General features: G+C 44.1%; 1 protein-coding gene across 1 annotated transcript in view; it reads right to left on the bottom strand.

The window, feature by feature from the left end:
* Positions 1–9,325: 9,325 nt before the first annotated feature.
* LOC115007759 (B-cell lymphoma/leukemia 11A-like) overlaps positions 9,326–23,355 on the bottom strand; it is a 35,436-nt gene continuing 21,406 nt past the window's right edge. The window contains exon 3 of the mRNA XM_029430726.1: positions 9,326–11,834. Coding sequence (XP_029286586.1) covers positions 9,844–11,834 — 1,991 coding nt within the window. The 3' untranslated portion in view covers positions 9,326–9,843. The remainder of the gene's footprint in view (positions 11,835–23,355) is intronic.

Below are 23,355 nucleotides of genomic sequence, written 5' to 3'. Positions count from 1 at the left end.
ACAGGAGGCCCACAATGAATGTGTCCCCACTAAAGACCACCGGTTGGCCCCATAAAGACCAGAATATTAGAGGCTGCCTGGTCCATGAGAGTCGGCCGCACGCCTTCGACCCCCTGGAGTAGTTTGGACAACTGCGACCTTCATCCTGCAGAATGGCGATATGTGGGCAAAAGCTGTTTGGATGTATTTTGAAGATTGACAAGTGTGTATGTCTGAGAGAGGTATAACAAAGGAACAGAAACAGAACAGAGTGGCGGTAAAATAACAAATATGGATTTGACACAAACTCTATAAATCTCCCTCTCACACATTCATAGATCCTGAGAGAAGCGTAAGTAAATCATCCAAAGCATACAAGCCCATACACAAAAACTGTAAATACTGCAGGCAGAAGAAAGTATGTGCAGGGTGTAATAAGGTCAGTCTAGCAGGTCAAGCATGTGACCATGGCCCTGTAGCTTCCTCCCCCCCCCCCCCCCCCCCCGCTCTCTTTGACCCCAGGGCCTCAGGAATGAACCAGGAGTGAACCTGGAGTGGCGCGGCAGTTCTCAGAAACTTCCTGAGTGCTCTAACCCCTCAGCCTCGGCCGGTCTTAGCCTCTGTCACCCATGCAGCAGCTGGAGTGTCTCAGAGAGCTCTGCTGGCCCCAACAGGGAGGGTCAGTACCGCCACATACACCTTTAACACACACAAACACATAGAGGGACACACACATGAGGATAAGGTAAATATAGATAAGAAAGGATGGGAAAAGTAAACATATGTAAACACAAAAGAACTATACATGTGAACAGGATACAACCAGGGCTGAAGCCAGGATTATGAAAATGCTGAGGTCCAACCGTATCACCACACATGATATCAATACTGGGCCTTTCTGCAAAAAACATAGAATACTTACATTTTTAAAGCCCGATGCCGATGTTTTCAAAAATGTTTGTAAATGGCAACTACTGTATAGTTAGAGGAAAAATAGTGGATAGGGCAAATAAACTAGGGTGAAAATATGGTTCCCAGAACAAGAGACAGAAAAGGAGCAACAGGCGCAAGTCGTCGAAATCTGTCTCAAAGCCAGATCCACACAGCCAGGAATACATTTCAGGTGGAGAAATGAATCCCATTTTATATTTATTTTATTGCCTGAAAATAGTAAAGTCAGAGCTTCAACATTTTGGGAAATTATTTTCTTTCTTGCCGAAACTTAGATGATAATCGTAATCAATACAACCCTCATGACTCGGTACATATTAAGCTACGACCAGCAGTCGGTTAGCTTTGCTTAGCAAACATATTGGAAACATCTACTCTGGCTTTCTCCATCGTTAGAACAATCTACCTACTGGCATCCATAAAACTCGACACGGTATATCTGGTTTGTTTAATCCAAACAAAAAAATAAAGTGTGGGACTATTTCTTGGCCACGATTAGTGAAGTCTTCACCTTGAGGAAAGCTAAGTGGCTGCTGGCTAAAGCCGTACATTCCCCAGATAGATATGACAGTGTTATTGGTTTTTCAAGATATTAGAACTATAAGAATCCTTCTGAAAAAAACAGGTGACCTTTTTTTGGTAGCTACCATCATGGACACAGAAAGTTAAAACAGGAGTAAAATAACAATAACCATAGAAAAAGAAAAGTCCTTTATACTTTAGTTAAATATCAGCTAAAGTCAATCACTCTGAAAATCTCAACTGTCATGGTGACATAGTTAACAAGCCATAAATGATGTATTTGCTGAGTTAGTGTCGTGTCCAGCCTTAGCTGACACTAAAATATGGTAGCATAAAAAGGCCAGAGGATGAACTTTGCCTCTTATTCACAGGACTGTAAACAGGCGCCCTACTGTCACCCACTCACACACACATAGACACACATGCAGGTGCACTGAAAAGCACACACAAGTCAGAGGGTACTGATAATATGACCCTGTTTAACTGGTCATATAAATTCTGCCAGCGGCGTTGCACCTGGAGAACACACGCACACACACACATGACGCAAAGATAATATGACCATAAGCATACACCAACCCACACACATGCAGACACATGCAGACACATGCATGCGAGTGCACACGCCCACATGTATACATCTGACAGTGCATCACGTCCTCATGCAATAAAGCATGACGCACAGTTTTCTTCGCTGCACACCAGGGCTTTAACAGTTAGAACATGGAGCCACTCGTGGAGAGCTCCACGCCCCGCGGCTCAAGGTCAGATCAGTCGGCCTCTGGAATCTATTGCCCCCTGCCCCGCCCCACCTCCCTTACCCCCTGACCCTCCCTTCTCCTCCAACCATCCATGCTCTGGAATGAGCCACCCCTGCAGTGTGCCAAAGGAAACCCCTTCTGCAATAGACCAACTTCATACTGATACCGTACAGTGCAGCGTTCACTGAAATAGTGCTGACCTGCACAAGGCTGACCTGATGTGCTAGTGCACACACTGCACACACACAGCAGCATACACACTTGTGGCACTGGAAAATGAATAATATGTTTTTAGGAATGTCCCAAAGGTCAGTAATAAAGGCAATCCTTAAGGCTCATATCTGATTGTGCACCAAGAAAGCAAAAGAGTCGGCTCAATTATGGTCAGCACGGTACTCAAGGCATTCCTTCCCCCTCGCCCCTCACCCCCTGTCCTTCTTTTTCACTCCAGGGTCAAAGTTTTCACCTTATCTGGAAGCCATCAGCCGTACCAGTCCCACCTCTGTGACTCATTTAGTTGAAACTGTTGCACATCATTAAAATCCTTCTCTCTAGGTTTGAGAAGTAGGAAAAAGAAGGAAAAAAATCACACACACGGACATTTAAAGCAATACTTCACAAGCGAGGTAATCCGGGTCTCTGCCAAGATTTTCACTGCCAGTTACAGCACATATTGTCTAGCGGGCAGACTACGACTCAGATGTTGTGAAGGCGAAGGAGGAGGAGGAGGAAGGGGGATTCTGCTGTGATCCAGTTTACTATTTTGGCTGGGGCTTTCTTCTCGCTGTGTGGTCATGGGGGAGATCGGCGAAGCCAGCAGGCACTGAGGACACTGGCTGGCCGCAGCCCGACACAGAAGCCACATGGCCAGAGAAAGAAAGAGAAGGAGTTAGGAGAGAGAGAGAGAGAGGTGTAAGGAGAAAACCAAGCAGAGCTATAGGGTGAGGAATGTGGGTGAGGTTATTCTGGTTTTCCCTTTTATGTCCTCACATTTTCTCTCTCTCTCTCTGTCCCCGTCTCTTCTTCCTCTCCCTTGTGCTGCCCGAACGCTTCCCCCTCGCTGTTGCACTTCAACTTCAGCCTGACCAAACTTCAACTTAAACCTTGTCCCTCCATCCATCCCTCTGTCTCTATTTTCTAACCTCCCCCCCCCCCTCTCTTTCCTCAGACAGACACAGCTACCCTCCTGGACGTTTCCTTTCTGCCGGCCTGCCCCAACAAAGGTGCTCAGTCATGTGAAACCTAATCTCCAGCCCCCCAAAACCTGACCCTTGACCCCTTCAGTCTTCACACAGCCAGAGGGGGAGGGGAGCCGGGGCAGGAAAGGGAGGCTTTTGGGAAAAGGTCACATTCCCGAAGACACTTTTGTGTACGCACGTGTGTGTGTGTGTTTGTGTGTCTATGTGTGTGTGTGTGTGTGTGTGTGTGTGTGTGTGTGTGTGTGTGTGTGTGTGTGTGTGTGTGTGTGTGTGTGTGTGAGTGAGTGTGCATGCACCCGATCCATTATGTGGTTTGTGTTCCAGCATCAGCATGTGCGCTTGATTCTGTGTCTGCGTCCAGGGGAAGTTTGTCTGTATGTGCACATGACTGCCTTTTAACTTTTCATGTGTGCATGCATGCATGTCTGTTGTACAGTAAGTGTGTGCATGCATAGGCACATTCTATGGGCGTATGTGCATGTTTCTGAGAAAGCACTTTCAGCCCCCAAGCGTTGCTGCCCTTAGACAAAACACAGACTTTGTTTTCTAGCCGAGCCAGACCTGTAAGTCTTGTCTGGGCAGAGCTCCTCTCCTTCAAACCCTATACTGGCTGTCCTCAGATCTTTGTGTGTATGTGTGTGAGTGTGAAGCATAGTGTGTGTATATGTGTGAGGCACTGGGTGTCAGCTGTCCTGGGTGATTAGTGCTTTTATATTGTTCCAAGGAGCCCGGGTGAGGCCCCCTCTTCACTGCAGCTCAGCACAGCTGCAGTCGGCCTCTCCATCTCTGCTCTTCAGCCTTCCTCTACTCACTGACACTCGGGCTCAGGCCCAAGAAAAAATTAGCCTGAAACATAGGCAATAACTTGAAGACAAGGAATGGAAAAAGAAATGGAGTGCGTATAACACAGGGAATGAAGAATAGGTAGAGATTTTGGAAAGAAGAGATGAAGGAGAAGGAGACAGAAAGATGGAAGAAGGCAGAGGGATAGAGGGAGAGCAGCGGACAGGGAGAAGTGGCACATTAGCGGGATTAGAGAGTCGATTCAACGCGACGACTCTTTCCTGGACAGGATTTCCCCAGCTATGCCTGGGAGGCCTCCCCCTGCTTTAAACACACAGGCAAGTCAGGACAGAGAGAGAGGTGAAGTAGGGGAAGAAGAGCGAAAGAGGACGAGGGGGGTGGGGAATCTTTATCTTTTCAAGAGTGTTTGTGAACTAGTTTTGATTAGCATAATGAACTAATAAATCCTTGCCCTTCAACAGAGAGCCAGTGTATCCCCCTAAGACTTGGAAATGAGAGTAACAGAAATACATTTTTAATTTTCTCCAACATCTTGTTTTACAAATGAAAAACAAGTTCGATGAAGAAAACTATTATTATAAATGCGACAGTAGGCATTATTCCCTACATGACAAACTTTTTTGAAAACTCCCTTTTTGGTCAAAGAGCTGCGACTGTTGCCTTTACGAGTTAAGGACATATGTCTACACAAGGAGGGGGGGGGGGGATGACTGGTAGGCAAGGGCCAAAAGTCTGCTATGGGAGAAGTATGTCTGCTATGCATGGGTTGTTTGGTGGCAGGATTTGTGGGCCAGAGCATTGTTGCTCTCTCGACATTGAACTTGGGAGATCGGAGACAAAGGGGAGGGGGTAACCACCCTGAACATTATAAATGTGTATATGCGCAAGAACACACACAGGCTAACCATTCCTCTCTCACAACACCCACCCAACCACCCCCCACTTCCTTGTGACTCTGCTTTATCTTAACTGTCAACACCTGGCCCAAGCAGGAACCTCTCCCTATCTGTGAACTTTAATCTGGCCCTGCTAGGCAAACAGTGCCGGGCTCGGACAAGGAGAGCGATTAGTCTGTCACGTTGCCCTCCAGTGCTTCAGCGGGGAGAGGAGGAAACAGGGAAGGGAGAGGTCGGAAGAAAAGAGAAAGATTGGGACATAGGAGGATATATAAAGTTAGATACAGCATAATGAAAAAAACATGAAGGAGAAAAAAAAGAGTGCCGTTGTGGAGGGAACAAAATAGATGGGGGTGGGGGGGGGACAGGGAGAGAGACAGGAGGAGATGGGAGGTTTGCTGGAGAGATATAACACAGACGCTTCGCTGACCTGACAAGGCCATAGACCAGAGATATGGTGGTGAACTTCCACCCTCTATGACAGGGGATTCAAAGTGAGCCATGCTAACACACATGGCTACAAAACATCCAAACACATATACTTACAATGCCTTTACAGGGATAGTTCTGATTTTTTAAGAGAGGTTGTATGAGGTACTTATCCATAGTCAGTGCATTGATTACAATAAATGATGGTCCATTTTGGAGAAACAGACAGGAGTTACCGCACGGAAACAAAGCAATACACTGCTGTCGACTGGAGGCAGCAGCAAAGCGTATTTTAGCCATCTTAAACAGTTTAAGTGTACGCTATATTTAGAATATTTTCACCTATTTACTTTGCTGTGAGACAGCTATACAGTCTATGTTTAGAACTGAAGCCGTTTTATACACTCTCACCAAAGCCACCGTGTTCTGCGAGGTAAAATTTAAAATAATTTCAATGGAGTCTCCATTGAAAAAAAATATAATTTTACCTCGCAGAACACGGGGGTTCCACGTCTTTTATCGGTTAGTTAGTTTGTCTTATTGTGTGACTTTATTGAATCCAAACTTAACAAAGTCACACAATAACACAAACAAACTAACCAAAAAAAATGTCTGACTGAAAGATAAAGTGGTGAAGTTATTTTGCATATAGCATACACTTGAACTGATATTGATTTTGACATATACAACCCCACTTCAAAAAATCCGAACGATCCCTTTAAGTACTATGTAGCATATATAAAATTAGTTAGACAGTGAGTGTGCAGACCACAATAAAAAAAAACAAAAGCACCAAATTCAGATATGTAAGTAATACTTTTTATTTTTTTCAAGACAAAATGGCTGAGTGAAGAGAATAATGCAAACAATAGCCTTAAAATAGAGTGGCATCTCCGTAACTGAAAAGAAAAATCTGTAAATCGAGCAATAACTCATGAATGTTGGTCAATGACCGTTGGTCATCAGACGGAAAAATTAAGCCATCACAATTCATCAGGAGGGAGAAAAAGGAACTGATTTGTTTTGCAGTGACTCCGTTCTGAACAGAGCAATGTGTGTGTATAGTCATAATAAATAATGTCAACCAATGCCGTAGGTCAACTTCAAGTTCAGTTCAGAACAAATAGCTTGAGAGTAAATACAGAACACAGGATGAAATCAGGCTGAAAACGCAAATGTACCTCAAAACCATCAGCAATGATAACATGTACCAAACTTTTTTTCTTTCTATGATTTATTTAGAATATGCCTTGCATATGAGATGTACCATATTTAAATTATAAAGCACCATGGTTCTTTTGGCAAATGAAAATAAAAATTCAAAATAACAAAAAGAACTGTAGCAAAGAAAAATGCTTTTCAGATTTATGTTGGATTGATTGCATATGACAAAAGGTCTTTTTCAAAAAACGGCTGGAATGTTATCAGGTGGTACATGTTTAAGGACAGTAAAAAGTTGGCTACTGAGAAAACCCAACAATAGCTTGTATTACTGCATATAAAATGGCAGGAGAGAAAAATATATAAAACAAACTAAAAAGATATGTACAACCACCTGTTTTTACCTCATTGTGGTCACTCCAGCGGGACTGCCTGAAAAGGCCATTACATGACCTCTCACCCTTGGGGAACTCCACAACATTTTATTTTTCAAAAACATACTTATTTTCAAGCATACAAATTATTCACACTATATTATCCTGCCAAATTAAGAAAATATACGGTGGCAGCTTGTTGGGATTTTTTTCACTACAGAAAAAAAAGGGTACATTGAAACCTTTAAAGAGTACAGGCAAAACAGTTAAAAATACAGGCTCCAACATAAATACTATGCTAAGTGAACATTAATTTCAAATACCATTCTAAATACAGGAAAAAAGTAGACCATAAATGTGTTTTGAACATAGGAACTTACATGAGTGTGCATTTTCCTATGTGTTTTAAGTTCTCTATATATTTATATATCATAAATCTCTCCCCAATGCAAATTTTTGTTCAACCTGAAGACTTGTGTATAGTAAAGGCAAAAAAGATGAGAGACATGTTCATTACAATTCATTACATAGTGATCGAGTCTCGGATGTCACCAAGACAGAAAAGAGAAAACAATTAAACAAAATTTAAATAAGGTTCTTCCCTAAAGATATCGAAGTGTTACTTTAAAAACTCAACAACACGATTTACTTATTCTTTTATATCAAATTTGTAGATTTTTTACCTTTCTGTACTGAGCAGTATATTTCATATTTATGGTATGAAGCAGGATATTTCTATGGCGGTTCCTGCATTGATACCCCTCAAGAGCCAAACTGATGTTTAGTTCTCGGGAGGAGACATGGCTGGCAACAGTTTCTAGTTCAACTTTTTCTGTTTTTTTTTTAATGCAAAGCAATGACACCACGCTAATCTGTCAGCATAAGAGCAAGTTTTCCCTTGAGAGTCCGACTGTAAACTGGGAAAATTGAACAGTGCACGTAGGTAGTCCCAGATCTGAAATCTGGTCCTTGTTTTATACTCAACCGACTGTACCTCCGATTAGAGAGACAGATACAGAATCCAAGGCAGAGTGACAAGTGCTATATCATGAACAATGACAGGTGATGGGGATAAAAAAAAAATACTACCACAATGAGGTCTAGATCATATTAACTGAAAAGAACACAAAATGTGAAAATTTGACTCTTAAAAACTTGTGTGGAAGGGGTCTTTTTTTTTTTTTTACTAAATTCTGATTCTTGACTTTAGATTTGGACTTCCTTTTAAGATCTTTTCCAATGAGTTAATAAAAAACATGTTTCAGATTACTTAAGGGTTTCTAAGATCTAATGCAGTAAAGAGAATAAGCGCTATAAGGACATAAACATTTGAATTGTAGAGACACCTGGTCAACCCACTCACCCACCCCGCTACCCTTACCCTCCAACACCCACCCAAACCCCCACCCTCCCTCACCCAAAATCTGTCTGGCTTCGTACAACTAACTCTGTGGTCTCCACAGTGGCTGCTGGCTACACTGCTGCCTTGCTGACACTGAAGAAACATAACTCTGTGCTACTTACAAAAAAAACCTGCAAACTTTTAATTTTCAAAGAAAATAAACACTCTGGAAAATTAAGAGCTTTACGTTGGTTAAAACAACTCGTCAGACTACCCTCTCAGTATGGTACACATGTACCGGAAAACATAAACACCTAACCCAAAACCCTACACACCTACTCCTTTTTTAGCATGTAACATGCCAGTAAACAGAATCATAATCTGGAGAATAACAATATACATGAGTCAGGCAGATAAATGATTTACCAGAGGTACACATAATCTTTTTTTTTTCTTCTTTTTTTTTCACGTTTTTTTTCAGCTGGTTCCTTATGCTCTGCCAAGTCACAAGACGACAGGGTTGTGCAGGTGCTTGATGCAAGGACCTGCGTATTCCATATGTGCACAAAAATGTCCTGTAATCTTCTATAGCTGAAACTCCGAGCTTATAGCAAAAAGGAGGATTAACTAATGCAGGTAAAATATCCAAGGCACTCTTTGTTGTCATTTCACACCAGTATTGTTAATTTCACTGCTGTTTGTCAAAGAAATATTTAACGGCGCTCGTGCCTAGCATATCATAGGCAGCCTAATTTCTATATATATATATATATATATATATATATATATATATATATATATATACATATATATATATATATATATATATATATATATATATGTGTGTATATATATATATATATATATATATACATATATATATCTTATCTCGATCTTGCATGGAAAATCTTTCACAAAGATCAGTTTTAAGTGTGACCCTGCTTGTCTTGATGTTTTGATAATATGACACTGTCCACTATGTTAGAACACAAAACTGTACATGATATGTAAAACAGTATGTATTGTACTGTATGCAGCATGGGTTCTCATAACTAACTTTTTTTTTATGTTGAAGAAATCAAAAGTATCAACAGCAACACATGTAGAACCAAACCCACCAGCCGAGGATAATTTTCTCTCTAAGTAGCCAAAACACACCGAGCATGCTGTCCAGTTACAAAAAATACAAAACGTGTAAATTATTGCACAATAGAAAGGCTCAAAAAGTTTTGCGTTTGATGCAATAGTATTGCCCCAAATGATGGATCATGCATTCAGCGTTTTCCAGTCGGGGATGATAACAGAGCTGTACCGTGTACTAGTGTCTAACCCTGTTGTCCTTTCCCCTCACTTATTGGCTAGTTAGCTAGGGTCGCTTGTTAGCCAGGGGAGCTGAGAGAGAGCTGCCAGCATGCTGCTCTTTGCCTACTCAGTCTTAATGTCATTAGACAGAGGGCGGTCGCTGTGCCACTTCTTCATGTGTTTCTCCAGAGTGCTGTATACACTGAAAGGCATGTGGCAGATTTCACATTTGTACACGTCCTTGCCCATCTGTCCGTGGGTCTTCATGTGGCGGGTGAGCTTTGAGCTCTGGGCACACGCATAGCTGCACAGCTCACACTTGTAGGGCCGCTCTCCAGTGTGGCTGCGTCGGTGCACTGTCAAGTTGCTGCAGTTCTTGAACACCTTGCCGCAGTACTCGCAGGTGTCACTGCGGCGGCCATCCTTGGAGCTCGGCCTGCAATTCCCACTGCTGCCGTGGGGAGTGCTGGCCCCGCTGCCGGTGCCGCTGCGTCCCGAAGCTGCCCGCTCCCCGTCAAGCTCGCCGGGCGGAGTGGAGAAGCGCAGACTGCCGTTTTCCGACGAGTGCTCAGATGAGGAGGCGAATGGCGATTGTCTGGAGTCCCCACCTGTGAAGTTGATGAATGGGTCCTTGAGTTGTCGTGAGGCAGCGTAGCCGGCTAGCCACTGGGAGTACACGTTCTCTGTGTTTGGGATAGTGGGCGTGGGGGGATCAAGGTCCTTCTCCACCTTAATGCGCTTGGTCAGGGGACTGAGGGAGCCAGGGCTGACCCTTCCACTCAGCATCTTCCTGGACAGGCTGTCAGTCGATATAGGGCCCAGGCCATTGATGGTAGTGATGGTTCCATCATCTGCTCGGTCTGACTTTAGGGCTGAATCTTCGTCGCCGGGTTCCCGGGACAATCTCCGGCGGTGTGGGTGCAGGGCGTCACTGTTCTGGTGGTGGCGAGCCCCTTCTAGCCGCAGGCTGAAACGATAGTCATTCCTTCCATCTTCTTCTTCGACTCCAGGTTTAGACTCAATTTCCTCCTCCTCTCCCTCCTCCTCTTCTTCTTCCTCTTCTTCCTCTTCCTCTTCTTCCTCCTCTTCTTCCTCCTCTTCCTCCTCCTCCTCCTCCTCTTCTTCGCCATTTTCACGCCTCAGACCATTGCTCTCACTCTTGAACTTGGCCACCACTGACTTGAGAGCATCGGTGGCGCTCCCCATCAGATCACTGGTGCCAGGTTCGGGAGAACTCGCAGTCGAGAGGCCGTCTTCTGACTTGGCATTGAGAGCCGAAGACTTGCTCTGACAGTGCGTCTTCATGTGTCGTTTCAGTTTGCTGGCCTGGGTGCAGGCGTGGTTACAGAGGTGACATTTGAATGGCTTTTCGCCCGTGTGGCTACGCCGGTGGACAATTAGGTTGCTCTGGAACTTGAAGGTCTTCCCACAGAACTCGCAAGACTTTGCCTTGAGAGGTGTGCCTGGTTGGGCCGTGTTGGAGATGGGATTGGGGGTGGAGCGTGAGCCAGAAGGTGACTGAGAGGTGGAAAGGGGAGGCGTTGCTGAAAATGGAGCCTTTGAACCTGGCTGGAATGGCTGCAGCAGCCGTTGCATAGGGCTGGGCCTGTTAGGGGACAGAGGAGGGGAAGCCCCGTTGGCATTCCCAGCCAGCTCACGTAGACGTCTCGAGAAGTCCATTGGAGGGGCTTCTAATGGCACTGAGTTGAGCCTCATCACCCTGTCAAAGGCGTTAGGATGGTGGGTTGCAAGGGCCAGGTCATCGGGGCTGAGGTGGTGGCGTGGCGGCGGGCTGAACAGCGGTGGGGTTCGGGGGTAACGGCCCTCGCGAGGTGTGGACGCCGACTCCCGGCCAGAGCCAGAGCCCGGCATCCTCAGGAGGCTGTAAGGACTGCCATCAGCCAAGTGAACAGCATGGAGGGGAGGCTGGGAGGAGGCACAGTCCCCCCCCATCCCAGGAGCTGCAGCCACGCGGGGGGTGATGGGGCTGCAAGGTTCGCTCTCAAGATATATGCGGAAGCCGTGGGTGTTCTGGGCATGCTGGAGCAGGAACCAGGCACTGGTGAAGGGCTGCTTGCAGGAGGTGCAGGTGTAGCTGCTGGGCTCATCTTTATCTGACAAAAATATGGACACAGAGAGAGAAACAACGTTTTAAATTAGCCTGTTAAAATGATAAAACGGACTTACTGATGAACAGAGTAATATTGCACCATAATTGTAGAATCATTCAAAAAGATTCATGATTCACGCTTTAACGATGAAAGTCAGGGTTTTAAAATATAACAAAATGTCCAATAAGATCATCAAAAACGTTGTCTTCTACATCTTCAAAATAAAACTATTTATATTACCAATTATTTCTACAAAAATTACTGTCATTAGATAGAAGCTTTACAAAATATTTAAAACATCTTGTCAAATGTCAATGGCTAAATTCAATGAAAAATTCAATAATTTTTCATTGAATTTAATTTTGTGATCATTCAGCATGACTGAATCTTAACACACTGCACAATACATTTTAAACAGACAACAATATCAGAGATCCTCAACTATATATATATATATATATATATATATATATATATATATAAAAAAAAACATTCAAACCAGCATTGACTTCAAGTGAATGAATAAAACAATAATGAAAGATATCTCAGGCAGCAAATACACAATTTACACAGTTGAGAAGGCATAGGAATATTTCCAACAATAATAGACTTTGAATAGCACTTGCACACTGACCGGAGATTTGCCTGACAATGCACGCCTAATCTCGTTAAACACACTCATCTCCCCTCCAATGCCATGTTTACAGAATTAGCAAGGCTAAAGTGGGACATGTATCTGATGCTGCATATTAATGCTGAATACAAATAAGAGGTCACATGTTAATAAATTGTACCAGCGTTTATCACAAAAAACACATTCACAGAGAGATGAAGCGAAGGGGGAATTGTGTTTGAGTGTTTGTGTGTGGGTGGGGAGGCTCCTATGAAAATGCATTTCATGCATTACTTTTCTATTTCTGATATTTCATGCTTTATGGATTTATTTAAATCCTCTCAGGTGAATAGAAAAGGAGAAGAAGGGGAAAGCAGAAGTGAGAGATATGCAAAATAAGAAGCATCCGCCACTTGCAAATGTGGTCCCTCTTTCATCTTTGGGCTTTCTTATCCTTTTTCTCTTTTTTCTTTTCTTACTGGAGGGCATTTTTCTGAAGTCATTTGCAGACACTGAACCCAAAACCATGGCCATACTGTGCTAGAGATGGAGAACAAGGCAGAGATGCAGATAGGCCGTGTGTGTGTGTGTGTGTGTGTGTGTGTGTGTGTGTGTGTGTCTGTGTGTGTGTGTGTGTGTCTGTGTGTGTGTGTGTGTATTTATGACTATGAACGATCCCTAAAATGGTGGCTGGACAGTCTTGCAAGTTTTAAGCCTGCTATGTCTGAGAAACAAAGGTTTGAAAAAGGGGCGAAGGGGGGAAAGAGAAGACGACCGCAGAGAGAAAAGAAACATGTTGTGGATGACCGATAGACGGAGCAGATCGGAGTGTTTTGTGGTTCTCCTTTCTATCACGTGTGTCCACGGCCACCGTGGCTCCCTCCGAACAATCTCACTTAAAGACCAGAACACAGCATAAAATGTGCAGCCAATCAAACCTCCAAGCAAACCTTTTTCTCTTGACTGAAAATAGTTGGAAGGGGGGTATACTGGTAAATTATGGATCATTACAATCTGCAAAAATTACAGTTAATTGCTGCCACCTGCAAGGGGCTTTGACCCACTATGGAATTTTTCCATCATAAAAAAGCCATTTGCCCATACACGTTTTTTCTCCCTCTCTCATAAGCACAAATAAAATGTGCCCATTACATTGGCTTTGGCTATATGTATGTTTCCTGATTATGTGTGTGTTTTTATGGCTTTAAATAGAAAGCCCCATATCACTCGTAAAACGGCTGCAATAATCTGGCCTTGCCTGTTCACTTTGCTTTGATTTGCAGCCTATGCACACTTCCTCAACCCTGTCTTAATGTGTGAGCAGAGAGTGCATATGCATGAGGAGAAAAATAGATTAATGTTTGTGTTATTGTGAAGGACGAGAGAGGGAGATAGATTTGGGGGAGGGGGTTGGCTAGAATGTCGCCTTCTCCTCCGAGACACAGCCGCGTCCGTCAGAGGAAATAAAGCACTGAGGGATCGTGGAAGTGAAGGAAGGAGGCAGGGAAAAAAGGAAGGGAGCAAAGTAGGGAGAGAAGTGTGGCGTGAAGGGGACAGTCCTAATGACAACCCACCACATTTCTGAAGGACACAAGAGCCAAAACACAGCACTTCAAAGTCGGTCGTCAATTCATTTTCTTATGTCTCAAAAACAGCATGTCTTGTTCTATGCAATCACAAGTCCATCTATGGCCATTTGACAAACCGTGATCATGCCACAAGCAGCGACAATAATTGTTATTCCCATCCAGGCAGTGGACACATTGATGGGCATCAACAAGCCAGACCAAAGCATGCCCAGATTCACAACAAAGGCAGATATCTAAATAAACCTACAACTGTCCTTGATAGCTGTCCTCAAAGCGATCGAAGGACAGTTATTCAAAAGGAGAAAAGACATTCTGACAAGGCGTTTGACGGCCTTGAAGGTTGTTGTTTTTTGCTCGTAAGAAGTGCAGAGAACTGTGCGAGAAAGGAAGGATGATCTTATAAACGAGTCTATCCTCTAATGGAATAAAGGAGAGCTCCCTCTCACTCTCTCCGTCTGCTTCTCTCCTTCCATTAACTCTAAGTCTGTGGAGAGTTAGGGCTGGAGAGCAGGAGAGCTGGGGCTAATGCTGGATCTCCAGGTCCCTTTGAAATAGGATCAGCAGAGAGGAGAAACCACACTGACAACCCCTTAGCTGCCATTTCATGGCAGGGGCTGAAAAAGGGGACTTTGGGGGAGAGAAGGCAGAAAGCATATAGGAAAAGTGAGAGAGGGCAGGAGGATCAGGAGCAGAAAAAGTGGAAGAACGATAATCGCGAAAAAGAGAAATATAAAGAACTAAAAAAGGCAGAGCACAGAGGAGAGACGTAGAACAGCCAAAGGAAGAGAAAGGGGGTTTAACAACTCCTTCAAAGCCATTTCAGCACATTGCAACACAAAGCAGTTGGAGGCTATAATGGTGTCTATGGACACTGTGCACTGCTATCAGGAAGAGAATATGATCCAGAGCTCATGCAAAAAGCACAAGGCTGACTGACGCAAGGGCAGGGGGGAAATTATTGTGCCGTAAACAGCAGATCTGGTCGCTTGTAGCCGCTGACATCATATTCACACCGCCGTCCCAGACAGCAGTGTTGACCAGACAAAGCTATACACACAAGCAGTCCAGGAGGCTGAGGCATCATGTACACTTTGCTCATGCAGATTGCTTTATTGTTAGTCACCCAACCCCCCAAACCCAGTCTCACATAGATTCTCTCAATCACCACACACACACACACACACACACACACACACACACACACACACACACACACACACACACACAGAGGAATCCTAACACCCCCTTCCCCCATTTATACTATCAGCCAAGACACAAACAAACAAAACAACAGACACCAAGACAACCATGACCCAGTGTTGGCAGGTAAACAAGGCATGGTCATCAACTGTCTCTTCCTCCCTTCATCTCTCAATCAAACTAGGGTTGGGTGTTTGGACAAATATGAAGGCCATTGGTGATTGGTGAATCAGCGTTTGTATTTTTTCTTTTTGCCGTTTAAGTCGTGTTGTTTCCGTTGAGTTTGAATGAAGTGATTCACACTCGGCTATTAGGCTGATGGAATTTTAACAAATGGACCAATCCTAAATCAAACCCACTATCCATATATGTCCTGACTCCCTCAAACTTTTCAGCCATACATCCAAAAAGCTAGCAGACTTTGCCTTGACCTCCATTTTCTTTTCTTTTGTCCTTGACCAAGCCTGAAAGTGGACTCAGGTTGTCCTGCCTGGTGTGACCACGCAGCTCTCACTGATATTGGTCATTTAGCTAATGGAGGAACGAGCTAACAGGATTAGCTCGAAGGCCCTTCCAAAAGGAGGAGGAAGGGGAAGGCACAGTGACGGGAGACACGAGGGACACAGCATTTCAACCGCCATTTCCCAAAGCTATCAGTCGCCTGGGGCTTGGGAGCACTCACACACACCTGAAAAGTGATTATGCTAATAGCGGGTCTTTGCCAATATTCATAAGTGTTTATAGGTGTTGGAGTGAGTGCCTTGGGAAGATGGAGGATTGTCAATACAGTGCCTCTTAAGAGTGCCTGAGCCGTAACTGGCGTTAATGTGATTACTACTGTGTTTATGTCATTAGGGTATTCACAGTCAGGGATTGGACAGGGGTGAAGGGGGAAGCAGGAGAAGACAGGTTGAGGAAGAAGGTAGGGAATTAGTGGAGGCTCCAAGAAGGCCCCCATTAGAGCTCTTCTTTAGTGTCCTGCATTTTCTTAATTCAGTCTGTTGTACATGACTTTCACCTGATTTGAAGGTCTGAGTGGAAAATAATTGTTAAACTAGTGAACTAAAATCACTCGTCAGGGGCTTTAGAGTGTGAGAGCAGCTTTATTTCACTGCATTTGGTGGATGTTATATCAGTCTCTGCATCTGTTTGTATCTGTAGAAATACCTGATAGAGCAGCTGGCTGGCCTTGACCTTCCTCCTTACTTCTCTACCTCTCTCTGTTTGTCTATGTTTCCCTGCCACAGCACGGCTCATACACTCACTTCTTTGTCCCGGGCCAGACTCGTTGTGGTGCGCTCAGCCACTGGCCACAGACAAAAGGCTTGTTTGACCAACACTTGTTCTTGAGACAAAGCCGGATGCAGGAAATACGGTTTACTAAACAGAAAGCCAGCCAGGGAATAGAACAGGCCTAAATCCCCAACCTTTTTACAAGTCTGATGTGGACCGGAGGGCCTGGCTACAACTCTGGCTGGTGTTGGAGTCACACATTACACAATTGCGGAGAAGCTGACCCTAACCACTACACACATAGACGAAGAAAGAGGCAGTAAGAAAAATAAAGAATGGATAGCTAAGAGAGCAAAATACAGGGAAAGAAAGAGGAAGACTAGGACAAGAAAAGCCTAGCTGGCATGAACAAGCAAGGTTGGGGGGGGGGGGGATCTCCAGATAAAGATGCATGGTGGTCTTTGAGGGTCTGTGCCCAGTATAAAGTAATCTGCTGGCTGTGGCCTTGTCTACAATCAGACTTTCACACTTCTTACCTTTCCTTTCCCCTTGTCCTTCTCCTGAAAGTTGATAAGAGCAACAGTGGAACTGAGGCGTCTCTCTGAGCCACTAAAAGAACCATTCTGGACAGATGGCACCCACACAGGGGCCGATGAATACACCATACACCATGCACCATACACAATAGACAAATGTGTGTGTGTGTGTGTGTGAGCTGGGGAAATGTTGCATGTGTGTGAGTCTTTAATGGGTATGCATGCTCATTGTTAGTGAGTACGATCACATGACTGTGTCCATGTCTGCATGCACTCATGTGTGTGTGGATATTAGTATGTAACACACTTGCTGCAATCATTTCAAAATTAGCATCGCTCTGCGCTGTCTGTTTCCCTGCGTAACCCTACTCCCTTTCATCTTTTCTCGGTTGAACTGCATTTGAACTGACCATCCACCCATCCATCCGTCCGTCCATTCGTCCGTCTCTCTATCCCTCCATCTATCCATCCGTTCCGACTAAGCCCAGCTGGACAGCTTCGTGCTTGGGTGCGGCTCGGTCCGGCAGACCTTATAATAGCTGGGGCCAGCCGTGTCTCTGATGCAGATCATTATTTGAATTCTGCCTACCAGCGACGGTGGGAGGCCGCACGCTGTTGTTTCTCATCCTAGCTCTAATGGTACAGTGAAAAGACCTCTGGGCTTCTAAGCTTAACCAGTCTAATTAAATGGACCATCGCTTATGTAAGCATCCGCAGAGATTATTTATTGAGTTGGGATCCGCTTCACAGGATCAAACCGTCGTCAACAAAAAGCCAACGCTCAACGGAGTAGGTATTAAATAAAGGAGTAGAATCAAAGAAACTGCAAACTGCCAAGTGTCAGTTTAAGCACACATATCCAGGTACATAAGAAGACTTAATCAAGCAGGAGTATTTTTGGACTCGGGCAATATCCCAGATGGGCGAGGAGTCTCAGAGCACTTCAGAGGGGAAATGTGAAAAGTGTTCTGTCAAAGAAAAGATATGTCTCTATAAAATGCAGCTTAAGGGGAGGGGGATAGAGAAAAATTGGCTAATGAAGAATATAACAGAATAAAACTAGGGCTGCAGCTAATGATTATTTTCTGTTGACTATTTTCTTGATTAATCGGTTGGTGAAAAATGCCCATCCCAGTTTCTCAAAGTCTAAGGTGACGTTATGTCTTGTTTTGTCAGTCCAAACCTCAAATATACAGTATTCAGTGTAATATGATATAAAACAGAGAAAAGCAGGAAATCTCCAAACAACCTTTTCTGCCACTTTTGCATGAAAAACTACTTTAATGACTATTCAATTATCAAGATAGTTGTTATTTTTCTTTAATCGATAAGTTGTCGATCGACAGCTCTACATAAAAAAACAGAATACAATAGAGCAGACATTTTTGCCTTCTTTGCTTTCAAAATACAGCCGGCAACATTCAGATGAGAACCTCCGCTGTCTTTCCTTACAAGCATCATCTCTGTTTGAAGTGTACAGACAAGAAAGCCTCCGTAAGACATGAGGCCAGCAGCCTGAGCTTCACTATCTCTGCATAGCTCAGCTTATGACAGGCTGGCGTCCCTGCAGAAAGGATGGAGGAGGACCAGAGAGGTCGACTTGCTGCACATTTCTGCATAAATCTCCAGATAGATAGCATCAGGAGAGGAGAAACAGGGGAGGGAGGCAGGCAAGCAGCGGAGGATGATAAGGCCCCCGGGGCAGGGCATTCGACACTGTCAAAACTGTTTCGTCTCCGGCTATTGGACGAGTGGAGCGCGTTATGAGCCTGCATACCATTTGCTGGGACGCGATTTGGCTTCACCGGAGCATACAGGGCCCTGTATCTGACCTCTTCCGCTTTCCCCCCTTTTCATTCTTTACAGACATGCAGGGAGCTGGACAGAATAGCACAAATACCGTAGGGAGAAGGACTATGAACAATTTGAACTGAAGACATTACAGTCACATTACTATAAAGCTCTGATAATCAACAGCTTTACTGGTGAATATTATGAGCAACTTGAGGCACTAACAGAAATCATGAAGAAGCCAACATGTCAGTCGCAGTTATATTGTCACAAAAAACAAACAACTACAACATACTGTATGTCAAAGCAAACTGCACTGGCAATAGAGAGTCAAATCAAAGCTGTCCAACTGTCAGACACTTCAGGACAATCACTGAATCCCACAAAGTTAAGAAGTCAAAACAGACCACAGACCAGAATCAGCATTTTTTATATATATAATACTGATACAATGTTTAAAATAAAGTACAATTGTATATGTTACAACAAGAACTGTCAGCTTCATGAGACTAATATATCAGGGCTGTCATTGTTTTTACAGGCACACACAATGACCTGGTTTAAATAGCAAAAACAACAAAGACTGCTTTATAATAGTCCACCGGATCCACATTTAGAGAATACTGAAGAACGAAAATTGATCGTTATATTATGTACTTCCTTTAGGTTATATCACCCTTGGATCAAGTATGAATGAACTATCTTGCTTAGAGCCACTTAAGCAGGAACGCCCACCCTCTCACTTATTCTAAACACGATTTAACTATTTGGCGATGGCGCGATGCAGACTTTCACATCCTCTAAAAAACAAGAGGCTTTCCTAGCTGAGAAACTGTCATTCACCACCTGCTTGACACTTCTACAAAAAGCAAAGATCTTCTTAAAGGAAGGAATGGCTGTGCTTTCAAGCCCATATAAAGTTGGTGTCTCTGTTATTTTGTCCACCCGCTGTGTGTTTAACCCCATATTTAGTTGACTTACTAAATGTGACATTACTAGAAGGCAGGTAAAAAGTATAGCATAATACAATTACATTGTCATTCACAAAAAAATATGTGTTCAAAAGTAGGGATGAAACAAAAAGTAGAGGAAAATCAAAGCGAGGGGGCAAATACATTGCCATAAATAATATGTTAAAGAGTTAAACAATGAGGTAGAGGATTAACCAAAATGTCAGTTAGGAGGCACTCGTGAGCTGACTGTGTTGAATGAGAGTGAGCAAGATAGATAGATAGAGAGAGAGAGAGAGAGAGAGAGAGAGAGAGAGAGAGAGAGAGAGAGAGAGAGAGAGAGAGAGAGAGAGAGAGACAGATAGAGAGAGAGACAGATAGAAAGAAAGAAAAGTTGAAGAGGAAGAGGGGGCAGTGACTTCAACTGATCTACAGGCACAGACCTGCAGTCAGAGTATTTCTAGATGCATGAAAGTTTGGACACACAGACACACACACACACACACACACACACACACACACACACACACACACACACACACACACACACACACACACACACACACACACACACACAGTCTGTCTGGACTGGGTAAACACTTCAGCCTGTCTGGAGGATAGAGTCATTCCCTCTCGCTCTCCGTCCCTCATGCAGCCTGCATGCTCCCTGGTTACTCCCATCACTTCCATCGACTCTATTTCCTTAACACGCTCTGATGACAGCACTGAGAGAGGTTAAAGTGTCTTTCACAATCACACACACATACACATTCATACACACCGACCCCCCGACACACATAAACACAGTTTCTCTCTCACCCTCTCCTTTCACTTCTGAAATACTCACACGCAAATAGTTTCTTTAAATCTTTCTTTTACGAAGCTGAAAGGCACAATACTTTAACACCTGTGCCACGATACACCTTTAATCTTTTCCACCCACACATTTAGTGCCGGGCAGATCTCAAAATCCATCTGGCTTGTGTGTACAAGTCTTTTTTTTCCCCCTCCTCCTACCTTTGCCTGAGGTGGTCCGTCACTGTAAATAATATGTCCAGAGAAAGTGAGACACATAGAAAAGAAAAAGAGAGGGGGAAAAACAAGGAAAGATACTCATCATTATCTTAATCTCTGTGGGTGGAGAGGGTTTGCACCTGGATCACCAGTAAAATAGCACATTTTCATGACCTGGTGCTCAAGTGGAAGTACTGGTAGGAAACACAAAGTTACTACTAATGTTGACCTCGCTTGTTTGTTCATAAACTCGCTCCCAGAAGCCCCAGAAGCTCTAAAGCATGGGCCATCATTTAGACACTAGTGAACAAGGGCTGTTTTAAACATCCAGTTATTTTTCACCCTGCCCTACCACCTCAGGGTGAGAGGACCAGGGCATGTGAGCTTGGGCCAACCATAGCAGTTCGTTATGCATACGAGCCTCAAGGCATTGTGGAAGGACATGGCACTTTAAAAACAAGAGGGCCAGTGTGTTGGAGTGTCCCGTGGCCCGGAGCTGTGGAGGCTGAGGGTTTAACACGCGTCCCATCTGCTGTGTGTGACTGTGCACACGGTGGTCGAGTGGTTAAGGAAGCATCAATAGCCGGACTCTTTAGATCGAGGGGTATCTCAAGGTCAGATGTAGCTCGCAAATCCAAGTGGAAAGTCGAGAGAGATATGCTTGTACATGTGGTGACCGCAGGACTGGAGTCTGGACTTGGATGAAAACGGATTGTATCACAAGTTCAGTGTATTTGATGGTACAGTATCATAAGTTAAATTCACTGCAATGTCATAACAAGTAAGGTCTAAAACACAAAGTTCCTAGATTCTGTAATAAGGACACAGGCACGAACAGTGAGACCTCAATGTCCCAACCCACCATCCATTCATCCAACCCTACATTCCCTGTTCCATTACTAATTCATCGAGGAGAAAACAGTGCTGGGCCACTTGTCAACCCAGAAGCTTTCCAAATCCTGATTAAAATTGCAAAATGGCCTCCAGTTCAGCCCTAATTTAGCCCCTTCAAGACATTCTGACAGATGCAGGAAGAGACGTGGCAGAGCGAGGAAGTGGTCAGATATCCAACGTGACCTACAAATGTTTCTTCCAGTGCTATTCTACTCTAGGAGTTGACACTAAAACTGGTAGGACTATCCTAGAGGCTTGATATCAACCAGGGCCACACCTTTATGACACTATGTTTTGGACAAGTGCCCCAAACAAATGGTTGCCAAATCAAACAGGTCAATGTTGGATTGCACATGACAGGGCACAATATTATTTCCCAATAACACAAGACTGTTCTGTACACACCAGAGAAAAGACTGTGGGGTTAGAACGAGGTGGATGCAGCCAGTCAATACCTACATATAACGTTTACCATCAATAACAGTTTGTAAGATGGATGGGCCATATGCTTGGCGATGGCAGACCACGCTCCACACAATTCTTCATCTCTGAGGCTCCCCCGTACCAGATTCCTGTCTACTAATTGAAGACATGTGGTCTGATCAGACGCCATAGCGAAGCAATAGAGGCGGGTAAACTGGTGGACAATAGGACCCAGAAAGTTACCACCCAGAGCTGTATTCCTCTGTTTTTCAACAGAAGGCTTGCAAATCTTTACAAATGCAAAATCTGCATTTATATCAGTGATATGTTTAACTTCGTGGCACTGTAAGAATCATTTGACAGCTAACTGTGTCTTTTCAGTTACATCTTCTAAACGCCCACGCCGTCCCTGGCCTGTTAAAAATACAGCATGTGGACCCTTCCGCTCATTTTCCCTAGAGGTGTTTCAGCAACATGCATAGGTCCAAGTGGTAGCAAGCGTGATATTAATTAAGGTAGCCAACCTGTAGGTTCCTTTGTGCCCAGCTGTAGAGCATAAATCAGGCATTTAACGAGGCTAGGGCCCTAAGATCTCAAACCGTGCTGGAATGCTACCTGCACAGCCATGCCAAAAATCTGTCTGGGTCTAGGGCTCCTATAGATCACTATGTTTATAAGGGGGGCTATAGCGACCTACCCTGGGGAGGGAAAGAGGGAGGGCGGAGCAGAGGAGCAGAAAAGGAGGGTGGCAAAGGGGGGCAAGAGCTATTTCTATTAGGTTTAAGGTTTAAGTAAACGTGTGTGGTGTTGCTGTGTAAGGGTGCAAGTATGCATGTGTGTTGCTGCACCACAACAAAATGATCTTGTTTTTTATGAGGATTGTTTATAAGAAGCAAAGAAAAATAATAAGACAGTCAGAGCTAATAAGAGACAGAGAGCTAAAGACTTAAGACGGAGAAGGGGGGAAGACAGTAACAGGTACAAAAGTAAAGAGTCAAGGAGCCATCAGCAAAAACAATAAATTCCTTTTCCCTCCCTCTAGACATACATGTCTTAGAGAAACGGTAAAATGAGCTTTTAGACCTCGGAATGAGTTGATGAACAGGATATGTGAAAGATGCCTGTGTGCCTTTGGTGACAGAAGGATTTATTCACAGACAGCTGCAGGACAGGACACACATAAGTAAAGACTGACTGACTGACTGGCTGACTCGTTGAATGGCAGGCTGAATCCACCTTCAAGCCATTGTTTCTGCACAGAAAGGGTCCATGAACTCAGAC

This window comes from Cottoperca gobio, chromosome 1, assembly GCF_900634415.1.
Source record: "Cottoperca gobio chromosome 1, fCotGob3.1, whole genome shotgun sequence".
Classification (NCBI taxonomy): Eukaryota; Metazoa; Chordata; class Actinopteri; order Perciformes; family Bovichtidae; genus Cottoperca; species Cottoperca gobio.
The sequence above is the reverse complement of the archived record's forward strand: the minus strand, read 5'-3'. Positions and strand labels throughout refer to the sequence as shown.